Source organism: Lissotriton helveticus, chromosome 8 (genome assembly GCF_964261635.1).
Source record: "Lissotriton helveticus chromosome 8, aLisHel1.1, whole genome shotgun sequence".
NCBI lineage: Eukaryota > Metazoa > Chordata > Amphibia > Caudata > Salamandridae > Lissotriton > Lissotriton helveticus.
In genome coordinates, this window is record NC_136069.1 from 62,011,290 (window position 1) to 62,027,174 (window position 15,885).

At 45.8% G+C, this 15,885-nt stretch overlaps 1 protein-coding gene across 2 annotated transcripts in view; it reads left to right on the forward strand.

Annotated features, from left to right (window-relative positions):
- CFAP44 (cilia and flagella associated protein 44) overlaps window positions 1-15,885 on the forward strand; it is a 969,845-nt gene that overhangs the window by 150,956 nt on the left and 803,004 nt on the right. Inside the window, exons 6-8 of one of the 2 annotated variants that reach the window (XM_078656625.1) lie at window positions 891-1,097; window positions 3,372-3,461; window positions 5,321-5,464. The exons of the other annotated variant lie outside the window; for it this stretch is intronic. Of the exons in view, the coding sequence (XP_078512751.1) occupies window positions 891-1,097; window positions 3,372-3,461; window positions 5,321-5,464 (441 nt within the window). The remainder of the gene's footprint in view (window positions 1-890; window positions 1,098-3,371; window positions 3,462-5,320; window positions 5,465-15,885) is intronic. 2 annotated transcript variants of the gene reach the window in all.

The following is a 15,885-nucleotide window of genomic DNA, read 5'->3' on the forward strand; positions in this document are numbered from 1 at the left end:
ACCTTCTGTAAATTTTAACATCCCTTTTTAACCACAGAATGCCATTTCCTATGGTGTCATGTGTGCCTTTAACATGACAATGTTTGTGTGTTTCAGCATGAAAACCACCTGTAAAATGTTTCTGAATAGTCACAGTGGTATGAATTAGTGTCTGTTCACTGCATTTTGTGGACCACTCTTTGTAACGTCACCGTTCTTGACTCTTGTCCTAATTTATGACATTGAAAAATGTGCCATAGTGGCAGCCATTTTGTCCCCTCAACCTATGACCATGTTGTCCCATCCCAGCCCCTCCACCCACCTTTTCCCACTACTACCATTGATGGATAGGCTTCCTTTTGTCTCCCCCACCATGTTTGTCTTTGTCAACTGACGCAATTTCCTCTATCCAAAAATAAATGGTCTCAAGTGTTTCACAGACAGGCGTAATGTGGCAGAGAAAAATCTCGTCAGCTCAGTTATCAACATACGTTTTTACTGACTGTCGGTTGACCATAATTTTTTGCTTCTAGTGCTTCAGTTCTAGATTGATCCATGTATGTCATGGTAAAAACCTGCGAACATGAGCTTTTTGTGCTCAAGTGCATAGACCCTCAGCTATGCTCTCTCTAATACCAAATGGGAAGTGGAGTTCTCTACATGAAATCAAAACACGGAAGGTCTCTCTTGGAAGGTTAGACCAAGCACTGCCCGTGATAGATGTTCAACAAAATCCGCATTACCCTGGTTGGCCACCATTGACAACTTAAGTAAAGCCTTGAGGACTTTATCCCTTCAAGTGGTATCAAGGCATCCAACTGTTGTTCTTGTTAAATTACACTACTGATACTGAGTTCTATTAAATGTTGTGTGTATAATCATTTACTGAGGTGCATGGTCTGTCTATCAAGGGGAAGTTGGCATTGCAGAGGAAGACCCAGCTGTGGTAAAACCAGAGGAGTCTACCCTACGCACACCTGGCACAGTGGGGCAGCTTGATAACCTGCATACACTTGGCACTGAAGGGCAGCCTGATAACCCACATACACCTGGCACTGGGGAGCAGATGGGCAACCCAATGGACGAGGACAAGCAGCCAGATGAACCAATGACAACAGGTAAGTGAGTGTTCCTCAGTGTCTCGTTGTGCCTTCGACAGTCTGATGTCAATTCACCAGAATACCTGTGGTAGGAGCAGACACACTCTCTTTAACCCATCATGACAAAAGAAGGGTTGACACACACACATACACACACTTCACACTTCAACAGTTCAGCTATAGACACATGCAAAGAGTACTGAATCATTTGGAAATCCAAGAACACAGAAGAAACTCCTCCAGAAAAAAAACTACATATCCAGGGAAGCTGAGGAAGGAGAACATGCCCACATGACAACATAACAGCCTCAAAGTGAAAATATGCTAGAACTGCAGTAAGAACAAGAAAAAAACATGAGCAGCACAAGCCAGAAACACAGACAGCGCATGCAGTTAGCACCGGCTGAAAGGACACAGGCACACATGCGCTCACTCGCTTCCCTTATTGTCCACAGTGTTTCCCCTGTACAAAAGATTCTTGCCTACTCCAAAATGTTGGGATGTTCCCTTCCTTTTCCCAACTTGGGAGGTTACTTTCTCCTTCTTTTTAACAGAAGCAATTTTCCATGCATTTCAATGTTGGAAAACAGCATGCAAAGGGTTTGTGAATAGTCGCCAACACTCGAGTTATGAGTATTCACTACTACAAGTTTTCACACCTGTAATGCCACCTTTTCTGATCCCACCCGTGAGTTCAAAGCAGTGAACATTTGGTTACATTTCCGGATTGTGTGGCACCCAGGGTTCTTTTTTCTCCACACCAGACGTAATCAGCCTGAATTAAACCCCACCCCACCTTATACCTTTCATAGCCATTGGAGGGAAAGATGTCACCTTTTTTTCTTTAAAGCCCCTCAACTCTCCATGCTCTGTTGGGTTTACCCTATTACACAAAAGTGATTGAAACCATTTGTGCTGTTTGTCACATTTGTGGGACAGCTGACATTTAGATTTTCCTGAAATTCTTTATTTTAGAAAAGTTTTCAATTATTATTTGCTGCAAAATGGTTTGTGTCCAGGGTGGCAATGAATGTACAGTGTTTCTTTCGGCTCCTTGTGTCTGTCTGGTTCTCAAACTTCAGTTCTAGAGTACCCGTACATGTTGTAGTCAAAGCACGTCATCTTTGCGGAGCAGCTTCTGTAAAATCAGGTATGACCTCTGTTTCCTATCAAGTGTGAAGCAGAGTACATCCTTAATATCATACCATGTGGGTGGACACCGTAGATCCTCTTCTGTGGTTTCTGTGGTAATTCGTGGGCTGCTCCTTCGCTGCATCTGGGTGATCATCGACTTAGGTGTCTGTGTACCTTCTTTCTTGGATGTTCCTCCTGTGCTTCTGGACGCCATAGCCTCTCCCTGAGATGTATGATTGACAGTGCCTCCATTGCGTCTGTGTGGAACCTATAGATAGCTTACTGAGATGTCTGTGGGCTGCACCTTCACTGCTTCTGCATGGTGCATCATGGACCATCTACTGAGTTGTCTGAGTATCTCCCTGGGCTTAAACTCCACTGCTTCTGGATGGTACATCATGGACCATTTACTCAGATGTCTGGTTATCTCTCTGGGTTGCATATTCACTGCTACTAGATGATAAATCATGGACCACCTATTCTTTTACTGCATCGTGGGACGTTTGAGTTCATCCGCAATGTAATCATAGTAAGCATACCCATCGTTGATAGACACCATACTTAAGTGCAGCTACAAGTTTGCTGCAGAATGATTACAGCGCAGTCTCAAAACCTCACACACATCACTGAACATTATTTCCACAGTGACCACGAGCAAAAAACACTTACCCAAACCATGCACAGTACATGGGGCATCCTCTCTCTGGATCTTCCAAAAGCCATGTGGGGCTTGGAAGAGGTAGGAAAGCATTAAGCATTATATAATTTCCAACAGAGTGCAGGTCAATGATATTATTTCCCTTTTGGCAGTATCATAAGGGAGGACACAAGCTAAATATGAACAAATCTGAGGTACATTTTGGTGATCACAAGTGAGCACTTTGTCGAAGCCTTCTAGAGTTATGGCCTGATTTAGATCTCAATGGACGGGTTACTCCGTCACAACGGTGACGGATATCCCATCCGCTGAAATATAAATCCCATAGGACCGCTGTGACGCAGTAACCCCTCTCCCAAAATTTAAATAAGGGCCCTTGTTCTGCTCCTATTCTTCAGGTATTCGACGTCTTGCTAGTCAGCGCATCAAAATTCAGATTGGAGAATTATTTAGAAACCTGAATACAGTCATTCACTAATTTACATTATCTCTTTTTTCAGGAGAAGTAGAAAGAGCAGAAGAAAATCTTGCTTTGGAAGGATCTGACCCAGCGGATCAGGATAAACATTCATATAATCCTGATGCACCAGGTAAGTCTACTCCCTTACATCATTCAGCTCGATAGACATACCCAACAAGATGACATTTGTGTATATTGGCTTTAGGTAGTCCATGAAGCGAGAGAGAAGAGAAGATACAGAGAAGACAGTGGCAGTGGAAAGTGCATCTTCTGAAAGTACCACAGATAGACAGAGTGCTGCAGTTCAGCTGTAGACCAGGAAGTGATGTGCAAGGTCAATGACAGAGAGAAAAGACAAACTATGAATCTGCAAAAGTCAATGAAGGAGAACATGTCAACTCTGACACTAAAAGGTCCTTTAAATCAAAACATTATAGAACTCCAGTTATTAATCACGTAACGCTAACATAAAAGTGGCAAATGCTACTTAAGTACTCCACAAACGCCCTTCTGCTCAGACAAAACAATGAGAATAATCAGCATAATGACATGTGGGTGAGATGCAGGCAAACAAGGTGAGCAACATAAAAGAACAGCACAACCATCAGCCAAAAGACATGCAAAACACACAAATGTACACATGCTTGACACATGGAAGAGAGCATATACATGTGTCTGCATATTCAAGAATAGTAAAATGTCTCCGGTTCCCCACCAAGAATGTGGTGACCCCTTATAAATGAGCAGTGACTTTAGTTACACTTACTAGTGTTGTTGCACCTCCTTCACTGGCACCAAGTTCCCACAAGAGATTTAGTGCCCTCATCTCCTGAGTCTCTGAACATGAGATTGATATGCTGACTCAATGAGTTCAGTGGTGACTTCAAATCTGTCCTGAGTTCTCATGGGCTGCATGTTACCCATGCGGAGGTGGCACAGCTAAGCTGTTTTGACCACAGTACTCCTTTTTGGTTGAGTTGGGCTCATTATTTATACTGTTTGGCATCTTGAAATAGTTCAGATGAATTAAAACATGGTGAAATACTGCTTTGAGGGCACACATTGAACATCCCAAGTAGTTAATAAGCACTAGGCCATATATTTTTATCATATTGTTTGTTCACACCATCCTCTTCCACCACAACAATTACCCACAACAGGGCCGAATATTCTCAGCCCGACACAGAAGAAGACCAAAAGCCGCTGAATCTACAGTAGATTCCAATAACACATCCCTGATATTCTTATTGGTCTGAAAACGCCAGTGTAAGCAGGTGTGCCAGCAAGACATGTATTAAGACTACATGAGCCTGTCACATCTCCTGATGGACAGATACATTCACACAGCCATCAGCACATACTTGACCCAGACTTGATTTACAAGGCTCAGCGTTTGAAACTCAAAAATCTTGATTATGTATTCTCCCTCATTTGGGGCTGATTTCTGACTTTTTAGGGAATCAGAAAAAAATCCAATGAGTACGCTTCATGAAATCCAGAGCAGTTTCCCCTTCCTACCCAGGAAAGGCACTTACGTTTCTCTTTAGCAGAAGTAGTTTTGCAAGGGCTCATAGTTGAGAAACTACCTACTGAATGTTTTCTGAATACCCACATGTGTGAGTTTGTATGTCTTCATTGTGTTTTGTGGGGCAACTCTTGTCCACTGTAAAGCACTTTCCCACCTCTATCATAAAAAATGACAAGTGGGAAATCCCTGCTACTGGATACATTTTCTACCATAATAAGTAATTTCAGTGCAAAAGTTTTTTTTGAGCACCTAAGGTAGGCTTAAATGTGCAAACACACTTATCAGTTAGACCCTCAGCGTACTTCCTGCTGAATGCCACCACATACAGCATGTGCTTGACAACCCATGATAACCTGCCTTTGTCTACAGCTGCAAAGAATACATGTTTGATTGGAAAGGGAGATGCTTTTCTTTTTGACTTTTTCAACTTTTTTGACTGCTGCAATTCTGTAACATGACAGAAGCTGACATCAAAGATGAAACCAATGGGTATATTGACCAAGAAACATCAGACGAAGAACTCAAACTGCCAGAACAAGACCAAGCTGACGAGTCTAGTCGACCTGGTACTTCTGGAAGTTCACAATCGGAACAGAAGGAAGAACGTGAGTGATTTCCACCTCAGCGCAATGATGAGGAACCTTTACCCTGTAGTGCCTCTCATCAGATACTATATGCATTCTGTTGAAAAACCTTTTCTATGCTTGTGATGCTCAAGGAAGGATGTAAAGACAAGAATACACATCAGCACATTCCAAACATACAAGAAACAAACAACACAATCAATACATTTAAACCAAATCCAAAACTAGGATCATCCAAAATCTATCCTTGACTTGGTGCTTGATACTAGCAAACTAAGACATAATTGCAGATGAAACAAGAAAACCATAATCCGAGTTTTCAAAAGGAATGTGTTCTTTTGCCTTGAAACCATAGCTAACCTCAATATAACCAAGGCACAAAAATAATAATAGAGCAGAGCTACATCTACTACCTATTTATATTTACAGCTTCTTCAGTATTAATAAAAGATACAAGATAGTATCGGGACAAGTAGAGTTTTTGCAGTTTTCCTGGTGTGAGTCTGTTTCACTATTATTCAGTGTGTTCTGTACTAGCATGAAGATCACCATTATAAGTGGTCTGTTAATTCCAGTGGATCCGGTAACAGTGGGTACCGAGCCCCTCAGAACTATGGGGCTGATTATGATGGTGGTCGGAGGAGTGTCCAACCGCCATCCTGTCTGGAATGGGCCCGGCCATCAGGGAGTTGGAGGTCCCGCCCGGCAAATTACGATCCGACCACTGTGGAGGCATTCAGAAACATGCCTCTTAGCATTGAGGCTTGTGCTGCAGCCCGAACAATGGCTGCTGCACAAGCCTCACTGCTAAGAGGCATGTTTTGAAACATCCCTGCACCTTGTGACAGGCACCATGCGATGCCTGCCACACAGTGCAGGGATGTTTAGGCCCCACAGCAGAGGGCTAGGGGGCGTAGCAGGCCCCCCAAAGTCAATTTCCGCCTGCCTTTTCATGGTGGGTGGACCACCATGAAAGTGCAGGGGGAGAGATACATTGTAATCCCTATGGCAGTGCCTGAGCAGGCACCTATTGTAGGGATTACTGTCCTTCTGAAGGTCCTTGAGCCCATCGGATGCACGGTGGACGGTCTCTCAGCCAGATGCCTCCTCCCGCTGTATCCTAATCAGGCCCTTTGAGTTTAGTGGGAACACTGCTGCTCTGTGGTATTTAACTAAGAGATTTCACCTTCTGCAAGCAGGCAAAGTGTCCTGGTGGAACACCAGGTGCAAAACAAACCGGAATGGGCATGGCAAACCGATTCCCGCATGTTATTCCCAAAAATCCTCTAATCCCTGTTATTTAAACGCTACCGGAATCTCTAGAACCTTTGGTACTGGTAATTCTGGTGAGGGAAAATAGCAGGAATTATTAGGGATGACTCATAAGGAGAGCCCACTCAGCAAGTACGCAATTTTGCAGCTGCATTTTGTGGCCACATCATAACACGGCCCATAGTGAAGCAAGAGGACCAGAATCAGACCATGTCAGTTAAACATCACTTAAAAAAGAGTTTTAGCATAAGTTTTACAAGGGAAAACTATCTGGACTGATACCCACAGAGGCCTGAAAACCAATATTTCTGAACAGGGTCCCTTGGCTCCTCAGATACTATCCGTAGGACATTTTTAGAAGTTTGTGGACACCATTTTGGAACTCTTATCTGAAAAGTTTATGAAAAGGGTTAAAATAGAGGCCATATAATAAATATCATAGATCCACCTATTTCCTAACACCTTGATCACTCATAAGGATTCTCTGTCAGCTCCTGAACAGCTTCTCATGGTAAGTCTGTAAATTGCATGTCTCACATATAGAGTTTGCTCCACTAAGTGGCTTCCTTCATAAGCCATTACTTGCAAATGTGTGGATAAACTGTTCCACTGGCACATCTTCCATATCTTCATTTAGTAAATCTCTGGTTGATTATACTCACACATGGTTGCTTTTACGTCCATCCTTAATTTATGTTTTACCAAGGTCTAGGGGGACAAGAAAACATCTTCGATAATGTTCTGGTTCGATTGAACATTAAGTTGCTCAACGCTTTTCAATTATATGCTGCTACAACTTTCATCTTTTTATCTACCTTTTGATATTGGGGATTGATACAGCAGATTTGCTTTTTTTGTACTAGAAACATTTTTTATGGGGATAACTTAAAGCACGTGTTAAAATTGATAACATTCCCTCTGCAGGCTGGGACACTGGAAGCATTTTGTACATGGTTGTGGTGCCACTTACATCAGAGTATGTTTAACTGGTATAACCTGATCCTGGCTAGTAGTGGAAAGATCCATCACAAAAATGGTACTGCCCCAACTGAGCCCCTCCAGTTCCCTATTCCTCACCTAGGTGCCAGGACTTTATAACCTGCCCAGGGGCATGTCCAGAAGTTTCATAGGTCAAGAAGTTCACATTTCATTGGCTTGGTTCTCATTCATTGTATATTTATTGATTCATAAAAAGACTAAATCACCTATGGAGTTCATAGGTGCAGCCCGACCACTGTCTGTGGTATTTGGGTGTCAACTGTGAAAGATGGAAACTTGTGGAGATCTAGCAAGAGAAAGTTGATGCCTCATTGGGCAAATTTTCCCCTGAAGGAGCTCTGAAAGTGAAGCCCTGGCTAGTTCTGTCCAGAAAATCTCAGCCGATGGCCGAATAAAAAAAAATACAAAAGATGGGACGCAGTGTCTAGGAAATTGCTAATATTTCTTCTGACAGCTGGTCGAGGAAGTCACTTGCCAATTGCCTATTCTTCAAACTGACACATTCCATCAGGAGGTAGCTAATGGGATGGAATAAGCCTAGCATAGATTCAGTCTAGTGTGGGGTGGCCAATCTTCTGTGATAAGGTGCCACTTTTGTTTTTTTTTGACAGGATTCTCTCCGAGTCAAAGTCTTAGAAAAGCCATTTAATTATATAAAGTACAGACATTGCTTAAATGTGTTAGAGCCCTCTACAATAGAAATGGCTCCTTACATAAGGTACACATTCAGATAATCCTATTTTTTAAGGCACCAAATTACATTAAGTGACTATGTGGGTACAACCCAGAACATTCAAGTACAGCGTGTGATGTAGCAGTAATATAATTTGTGTATCAGGACGTGGACTGGCGTCACATATAAGATGGACTCTAATGAAATGGAGGTAGTGTAGTAAACCAGTTTGGAGACTAAACCAGTGAGATCAGAACTGGGTAGGAGTAGTTAGGTATGGTATCTTTGAAGTAGGAGGGCTTCCAGCTCTGATTTAAAGATAACTTTCAAAGTAGTGGTGTGCAGATTCGAAGGTAAAAAGTTCCAGATTCTGGTCAAGCTTCCTATGAAGGTTAGGTGTTCAAACAGCAGTGCTTCAGCATTTCACTATGGTCTAGTGCCCCCAGATGGCTTAATTTTGTCAGCTAGGTAACGTGGAATGGATGTGTGTAGAGTCTTTTGAAAAATGGAAGCTGTCTTGTTGTACGACCCTGGCTTCAGTGGGCAGCCAGCAGAGTGTAGCCAGCTTCGGTGAAATGTGGTCATTCCTTTTGGCCCGGTACACAATACGTGCTTTGGAGTGTGGAATTGTTTTAAGAGGAGTGAGATGGGGTTTGGGGAGTCCAGTCAAGAGAGAGTTACAGTAGTCTATTCTGGAAAGCACCAGTGATTGAACATGAGTTTTCAGAATTTCTCAGAAGATATTAATTGCTATTGCGCATTCCTGGCCATGGTGATGATTTCCAATTGTAAGCTGAGATTCTTATCTAGGATGATTGCTAGAGATTTGGCACGGTCAACAATTGCTGTTAAGGATGTTGAGCTTGTGCACCCAGGATTGTACAAATATTAGTGGTTTTCGGTGAAGAAATTAGGAGAAATTTAGTTTTGGAGGTGTTCCATTTTAAATTATGTGACTTGATCCAGTCTTGAACTGTGTTTAGAGTGTTGGCAACGTGCACAATGCCATTTGCAGAGGAAACCTTTAAGTACAGTTGGATGACATCCTCATACTGATGATAGAAGCTCCCTGATTATATGTATTTTCTGTCGTGATCTTACGTTTTGGAGGCATGTGAGGTTAGTGGTAGGGGCAGTTGTCTGCATTCTTCCACAGAATGGTCAGGGCTTTTCTTTTATTATATAAAGTCTTGTTGAACCTGGGGGGGGGGGCACAATGGTTTTGGTAATTTTTTTTTTGCTCTGGAGTACAGTAACCTCATCAAGCAAGTCTGAGGGGCAGTCAAAACAGTGGGCTATTGGGCCGTTAATGTCCGTAGTGGGGCCAATGGGCTGTAGTACCACCTATACAATGGTCCTATGCATGTTGACGTCAATGTTCTTGGTATCGTGAAACCATGTTATCGCTCTTTTCAATTGTCCCTGTGTCAAGGAGTGCAAAAGCCATAAAGCGAAAGGAATAAGAAAGTGATCGGAAAAGTCTATAGGAATGGTTCATCTACTGAGAGCAGGTCTTCTTTATAGATTAATAGGTCAAGTGTGTATCCCCTTGTGTGTGTTGGTTTTATGTTTTGTTGACCCAATGAAGATTGAAGCCTCCCAGAAAGATCTCTTTGCATTGATTGGTTACTTGCAAGATCCATATACTCCTTGAAAAAAGCTGTATTATCACCTGGTGAGTAATAAATGGCATTTATTCTGAAAGCGGTGCTGGGTTGTATATGTGGATCCAGGATTAGTCGTTGAAATATGGAATAAACACTTTGATTTGTAGACAAGATGGATCCAGATGTTAGAAAAAATGAAGAGATACAGATAGACTAAAAGGCCTTCAGAGTTGTCAGATACTCTAAGATAATATGTACAGCATAGCAATACAGATCTAAATCTCTGATTTCAACTAGCGACCGAAGACGAACCAAACAGAGGACAGGCACCCAATATACAGTAACAGTTGCTGCAGCACCTCAGAGCAAGCTTACTTGACAACCCTCTTGACATGAAATGATACATGTCAATGGAATTACATTTGAAAGGGAAATGGCCTCAGACCGATGGGTTGTGAAAAAAGGAGTTCAGTCTTCCATTCAAGAGTTTCCATTGGACTGTCCTCCAACAGCAACCCACGAACTGCTACTTCTAATGCAAGCCATTGAAGAGGTGCTTCAAGGAGAACTGTATATTAAGTTTTCTTCAAGGTATTTTTGACTTTACAAAAATAAGCTTGAAATTTCATTCCATTGTAGCTTTCCGGGCTCTGGACAAGTACATCGAACAGAAAGATTAAGGTGATCTCACTGATGGACATATAGCGTTATTTCCACAGCCTGAGCATTTTTGTTGTAGAAAACAGGCAAATTCAGTTAAAAGTCCTACCTTTTGATCTCACACCAGCACCTTGGGTGTTCATAAAGGTGTTACCCATGGTGGCCACTCATCTGTGGTTCCAGGGAGTGGCGGTGGGCAAGTGGCTTCTGAAGCACCCAAAGAAGGTGTGTGTTATGTCCGCAGATGACCCTGGCACTGATGCAGAAGGTAGGCCTCATTGAGAAGTTCAAAGTGAAATACTTGAATTACTGTCAGAGAATATACTTACAGTGGCTTGGAATCATTCAAAAATTCAATACATCATATTTTATTTCTTTCAGTGGATTTCTAGTTCACTGTACAAAAAGATTCAAATTACACCTCACTGATGAAGACTCTTTAGTTCCCATACAGAGAAGATGTAGCCTAATCATTAAGTCTTATCTGTCCCTTTTGTATTTGAAAAACAAAAATGCGATTGATGGAATGCCTGTAATAATCTTAGCCACTGATAATTACTATGGAGCACATTTCAGTGTGGAGTTCATTCCAGTCTATTGTTTTTGTTTGCTCACTCCACCATTATAGAGAAGAAAGAACCATATGCAAATCTGTTATGCACCCTTACAAAGGGACATTGCAAAATAAACTGTTAGGCCCTGTCCCCACCCACTGCTTGAGAACACAAGCAACCCTAGGTGTGTTTTAAACCTCTTTTGAGGCGGGTACCAGACTGGTTTGTATACGGATGGTATGTATCAGTAAGCAATGGAATGAAATGTAGATCAGAGTAATTGCCCTTGGCTAAGATTAGTGCAGAGATTCCACACTTCGGATCTTCTCACGGATAGATCACATGTTGGTCTGTAATTCTGCTAGCATTTCACTTGAGCACGATGAGGGTGACCTAGTGGTTAGTGGTCACAGCATTAGGAGCTGCTTAAGGTTCCTGTTTATGAATGAGAATGTTGCCAGGGCCTGGTACGGTGATCACCAGATGATAACCTTCAGAAAGGCCAGGACATGGTCATTCTCAATTGTCGTCTCCATTTGGTGACAAATGGCTCCCGTGTAGAGTGTAGGAGCCATATCTGGAGGAGCCGAATGGGAGAGTTCATTTGACATCTTCATAATGATTTAGGACGATCAATGTGGAGTTTCTTCCCATTGTGCATGGCAAACAAATTTTGATTTTGACAGTCCATGAATTCCACTGCTACACATGATTGCAACAGGTACGGAGGAGTGAAATCTTTAAGACTGTGCAGGGAAGCTATGATGCTCCTGCACTGAGCAGTCCCTAGAAGCATCTGTATTCAGACTACTTCTTCAGCAGGAGTCAGACATTTTTAGCTGAATGGATTCCTCCGGATGAGGCTGCAAAGCTTTTTAGAATCCGCGGTAAAACATTTTCCAACTCACCAAAACAGAAGAAGCATATTATCGTGCTCTCAGGAGCTTTGGACGGGGCTGCTTTGGGAGGTGCAATGCTGGTCCTCTGTAAGTAAGGTCTGGGTGTACTTCTTCCCACCTTTTCCGGTCATTCGTAATTGGGAATTTTCAATGCTCACTTCTGTCGTTGGAGAGATAGTGTTTATTGCACCCCGACCTGTGTAACTTAAAGTTACGCATTTGCATCCTGAATGCCTGTTGGTCATGACCTCTCAGGTGATCTGGTCAATTCTAGATGAAAGATCACAGTGATCCAATCAGACACATCTTGGTCTACTTAAAGCTTTCAATTCAAAAGCACAGACTTGCCAATGAAGGGTGCAAGCGTCAGCTGTTAGACCTTATCTGCCAGAACTTTCCAGGTTTTGGAGGACGTCAAGAGTGTTCTCTTTTTTGAGATTCCCATTGCAGCCCAGTTGTCTTTTAACTGGATTCCTCTGTGCCTTAGTGGCCTGCTGAGTGGGACCACAATTTGGTGTGTTGGTGCGTTAGTGGATCCATCGTGCACAGTTATAGTATCATGTAACTTGCCTGCAATCAATCAATCAATCATATCATTTGTAAAGCGCACTACTCAACCGTGAGGTTCTCAAGGCGATGGGGTGGGGAATGCTGCTATTGCTCGAAAAGCCAGGGCTTGAGGAGTTTTCTGAAGGTTAGCAGGTCTTGGGTCTGCCGTAGGTGGATGGGGAGGATGTTCCAGGTCTTGGTGGCGAGGTGGGAGAACAATCTGCCGCCTGAGGTCGCTCTTCGGAAGCGGGGGGCTGTAGCGAGGGCGAGGTCGGCAGAGCGGAGCTGGCGGGTGGGGGTGTAGAAGCTGAGTCGTCTGTTGAGGTACGTTGGTCCGGTGTTGTGGAGTGCCTTGTGTGCATGGGTGAGGAGCTTGAAGGTTATCCTCTTGTTGACCGGGAGCCAGTGCAGGTCTCTCAGGTGGGGTGTGATGTGGTTGCGGCGAGGGATGTCGAGGATCAGGCTTGCAGAGGCGTTCTGGATGCGTTGGAGCCGTCTCAGGAGTTTGGCCGAGGTTCCTGCGTAGAGGGCGTTTCCATAGTCCAACCTGCTGCTGACAAGGGCCTGGGTGACTGTTCATCTCGTTTCAGTCGGGATCCACTTGTAGATCCTACGGAGCATGCGGAGGGTGTTGAAACAGGAGGAGGAGACGGCGTTGACCTGTTTAGTCATGGAGAGGGTGGAGTCGAGGATGACCCCTAGGTTGCGGGCATGGTTGGTGGGTGTTGGAGCGGTTCCCAGTGTGGTCGGCCACCAGGAGTCGTCCCAGGCCGAAGGGTTGGATCCGAGGATGAGGACCTCCGTCTTGTCCGAGTTCAGCTTCAGTCGGCTGTTCCTCATCCATTCAGCAACGGCCTTCATTTCTTCGTGAAGGTTGGTTTTGGTGGTGTGGGGGTCCTTGGTGAGGGAGAGTATCAGCTGGGTGTCATCGGCGTAGGAGAGGATGTTGAGGTCGTGCCGACGGGCGACGTGGGCGATCGGTGCCATGTAGATGTTAAACAGGGTTGGGCTGAGGGATGAGCCCTGGGGTACACCGCAGATGATCTCGGTGGCTTCGTAGCGGAAGGGAGGAAGGCGGACGCTCTGTGTTCTGCCGGAGTGGAAGGAGGTGGTCCAGTCCAGGGCCTTCTCTTGGATCCCAGCGTTGTGGAGGCGTGTTCGTAGTGTGTGGTGACAGACCGTGTCGAAGGCGGCTGACAGGTCCAGGAGGATGAGGGCCGCCGTTTCGCCGTTGTCCAGCAGGGACTTGATGTCATCGGTGGCGGCGATGAGGGCAGTCTTGGTGCTGCGGTTGCTGCGGAACCCGGACTGGGAAGGGTCCAGTATGTTGCTCTCTTCGAGGTAGCGGGTCAGTTGTTTGTTGACGGTCTTCTCGATGACCTTTGCCAGGAACGGGAGCAGGGAGATGGGCCGGAAGTTCTTGAGGTCCTTGGGGTCCGCCTTGGGTTTCTTGAGTAAGGCGTTGATCTTGGCATGCTTCCGCTCTCAGGGAAGGTTGCTGTCTTGAAGGAGGTGTTGATGACTTTCCGGAGATGGGGTGCAATGGATGTGCTGGCTTTGTTGAAGACGTGGTCTTGACATGGATCTGACGGAGATCCGGAGTGGATGGTGTTCATGATCTTGATGGTGTCATCGTCGTTGATGTTGGTCCAGTAGAGCAGGCGGTTGGTGCGTATGGTGGTCGTGGGGGTGGAAGTCTCGGTGGTTGTCGGGGCAGTCGTGGATGTCTGTGATCTTGCGGTGGAAGAAGGTGGCCAGCGAGTCGCACAGGTCTTGCGAGGGTGGGACGTCGTTGGTGTTGGAGCTGGGGTTGGAGAGTTCCTTCACGATGTTGAAGAACTCTTTGCTGTTGTGCGCGTTGTTGTCTAGGCGGTCTTTGAAGGAGGCCCTTTTGGCGGATCTGATCAGGTGAAGGTGTCTGCGGGTGGCATTCTTGCGGGCGCCGTGGCTGTCCGGAGTTCGTTCACGGAGCCAGATCTTCTCCAGCTTTCGGCAGGTTTGCTTGGAGGCCCGGAGGTCTTCAGTGAACCAGCTGGCTTTCTTGTTGGTATGATTGTTGGAGGGTTTCTTGATCGGGGCGAGGGTGTTGGCACAGTCGTTGATCACTGTCTGAGGTTGAGGGCGGCGATGTCGGGGTCGGTATGGTCGGCGGGTGGGCTCTGGGCGAGGGTGGTGGTTAGCTGGTCTTCGGTGACTTTGCTCCAGCAGCGGTGAGGCATCTGTTGGGTGCGGTGGTGCATGGTGGGTTTCTAGAAGGTGAAGTGGATGCCGCGGTGGTCGGTCCAGTGAAGTTCGGTGGTATGGTTGAAGGAGATGTGGGGGCTTGCGGAGAAGATGGGGTCAAGCGTGTGACCGGCGGAGTGGGTGGGTGTTGTGACGAGTTGTCTGAGTCCGAGGTTGGCTAGGTTGTCGATCAGGGTGGTGGAGTTGGTGTCATCATTTTTCTCGAGGTGGAAGTTCAGCTCCCCGAGGAGGATGTAGTCCATGGAGGCGAGGACGTGTGTGCTGACGAAGTCGGCGATGGAGTCTCTGAACTGTGGTCGAGGTCCGGGCGGTCTGTAGATGAGGGTTCCTCTGAGGGTGGTGTTGGGGTCCGTGTGGATCTGGAAGTGCAATTGTTCGGCGGTGCAGAGGGTGTCGTCCGTGTTGGTCGAGACTCTGAGAGTGTTCCTGTGGACGATGGCGATTCCTCTTCCCGCTCTGTTGATGCGGTCCTTGCGGGTGATCTTGTAGCCTTCCGGGATGGCTATGGCTATGTCGGGTGCCGCGGCGGGGTTCAGCCAGGTCTCCGTCAGGAAGGCGATGTCTGGGGAGGTTGAGTCGATTAGGTCCCAGAGTTCTACGGCATGTTTTCGGGCGGAGCGGGTGTTGAGAAGGATGCATCTGAGGTGGTTGGGTTCTTTCCTGGTCGGCAGCATGGTGAGGCGGATGCTTGTGAAGCTGCAGTTCCGGCAGCTGAAAGCTCTGTGGTTGCGCTTCGGGGCGGCCAGGAAGCAGGTGTGTGATCGTCCGGTGTTGAGTGCGTAGAGGGTTCTGGCATCGTAGCGGTGTCGGGCGTCGTGGCGTTCGTGGTGTCCAGGGGTCCTGGCCCTGGGCGCGGTCCAGGCACAGATGGGCACAGACGGGCTTGCCTTAGGTGTGCCAGCGGTGCGCACGCTGAGCGCGGCCGCGTAGCGGCTTCCATATGAGGGGATGTGGAAGGGAGGAGCAGCTGGGAGGCGGGAGCGGG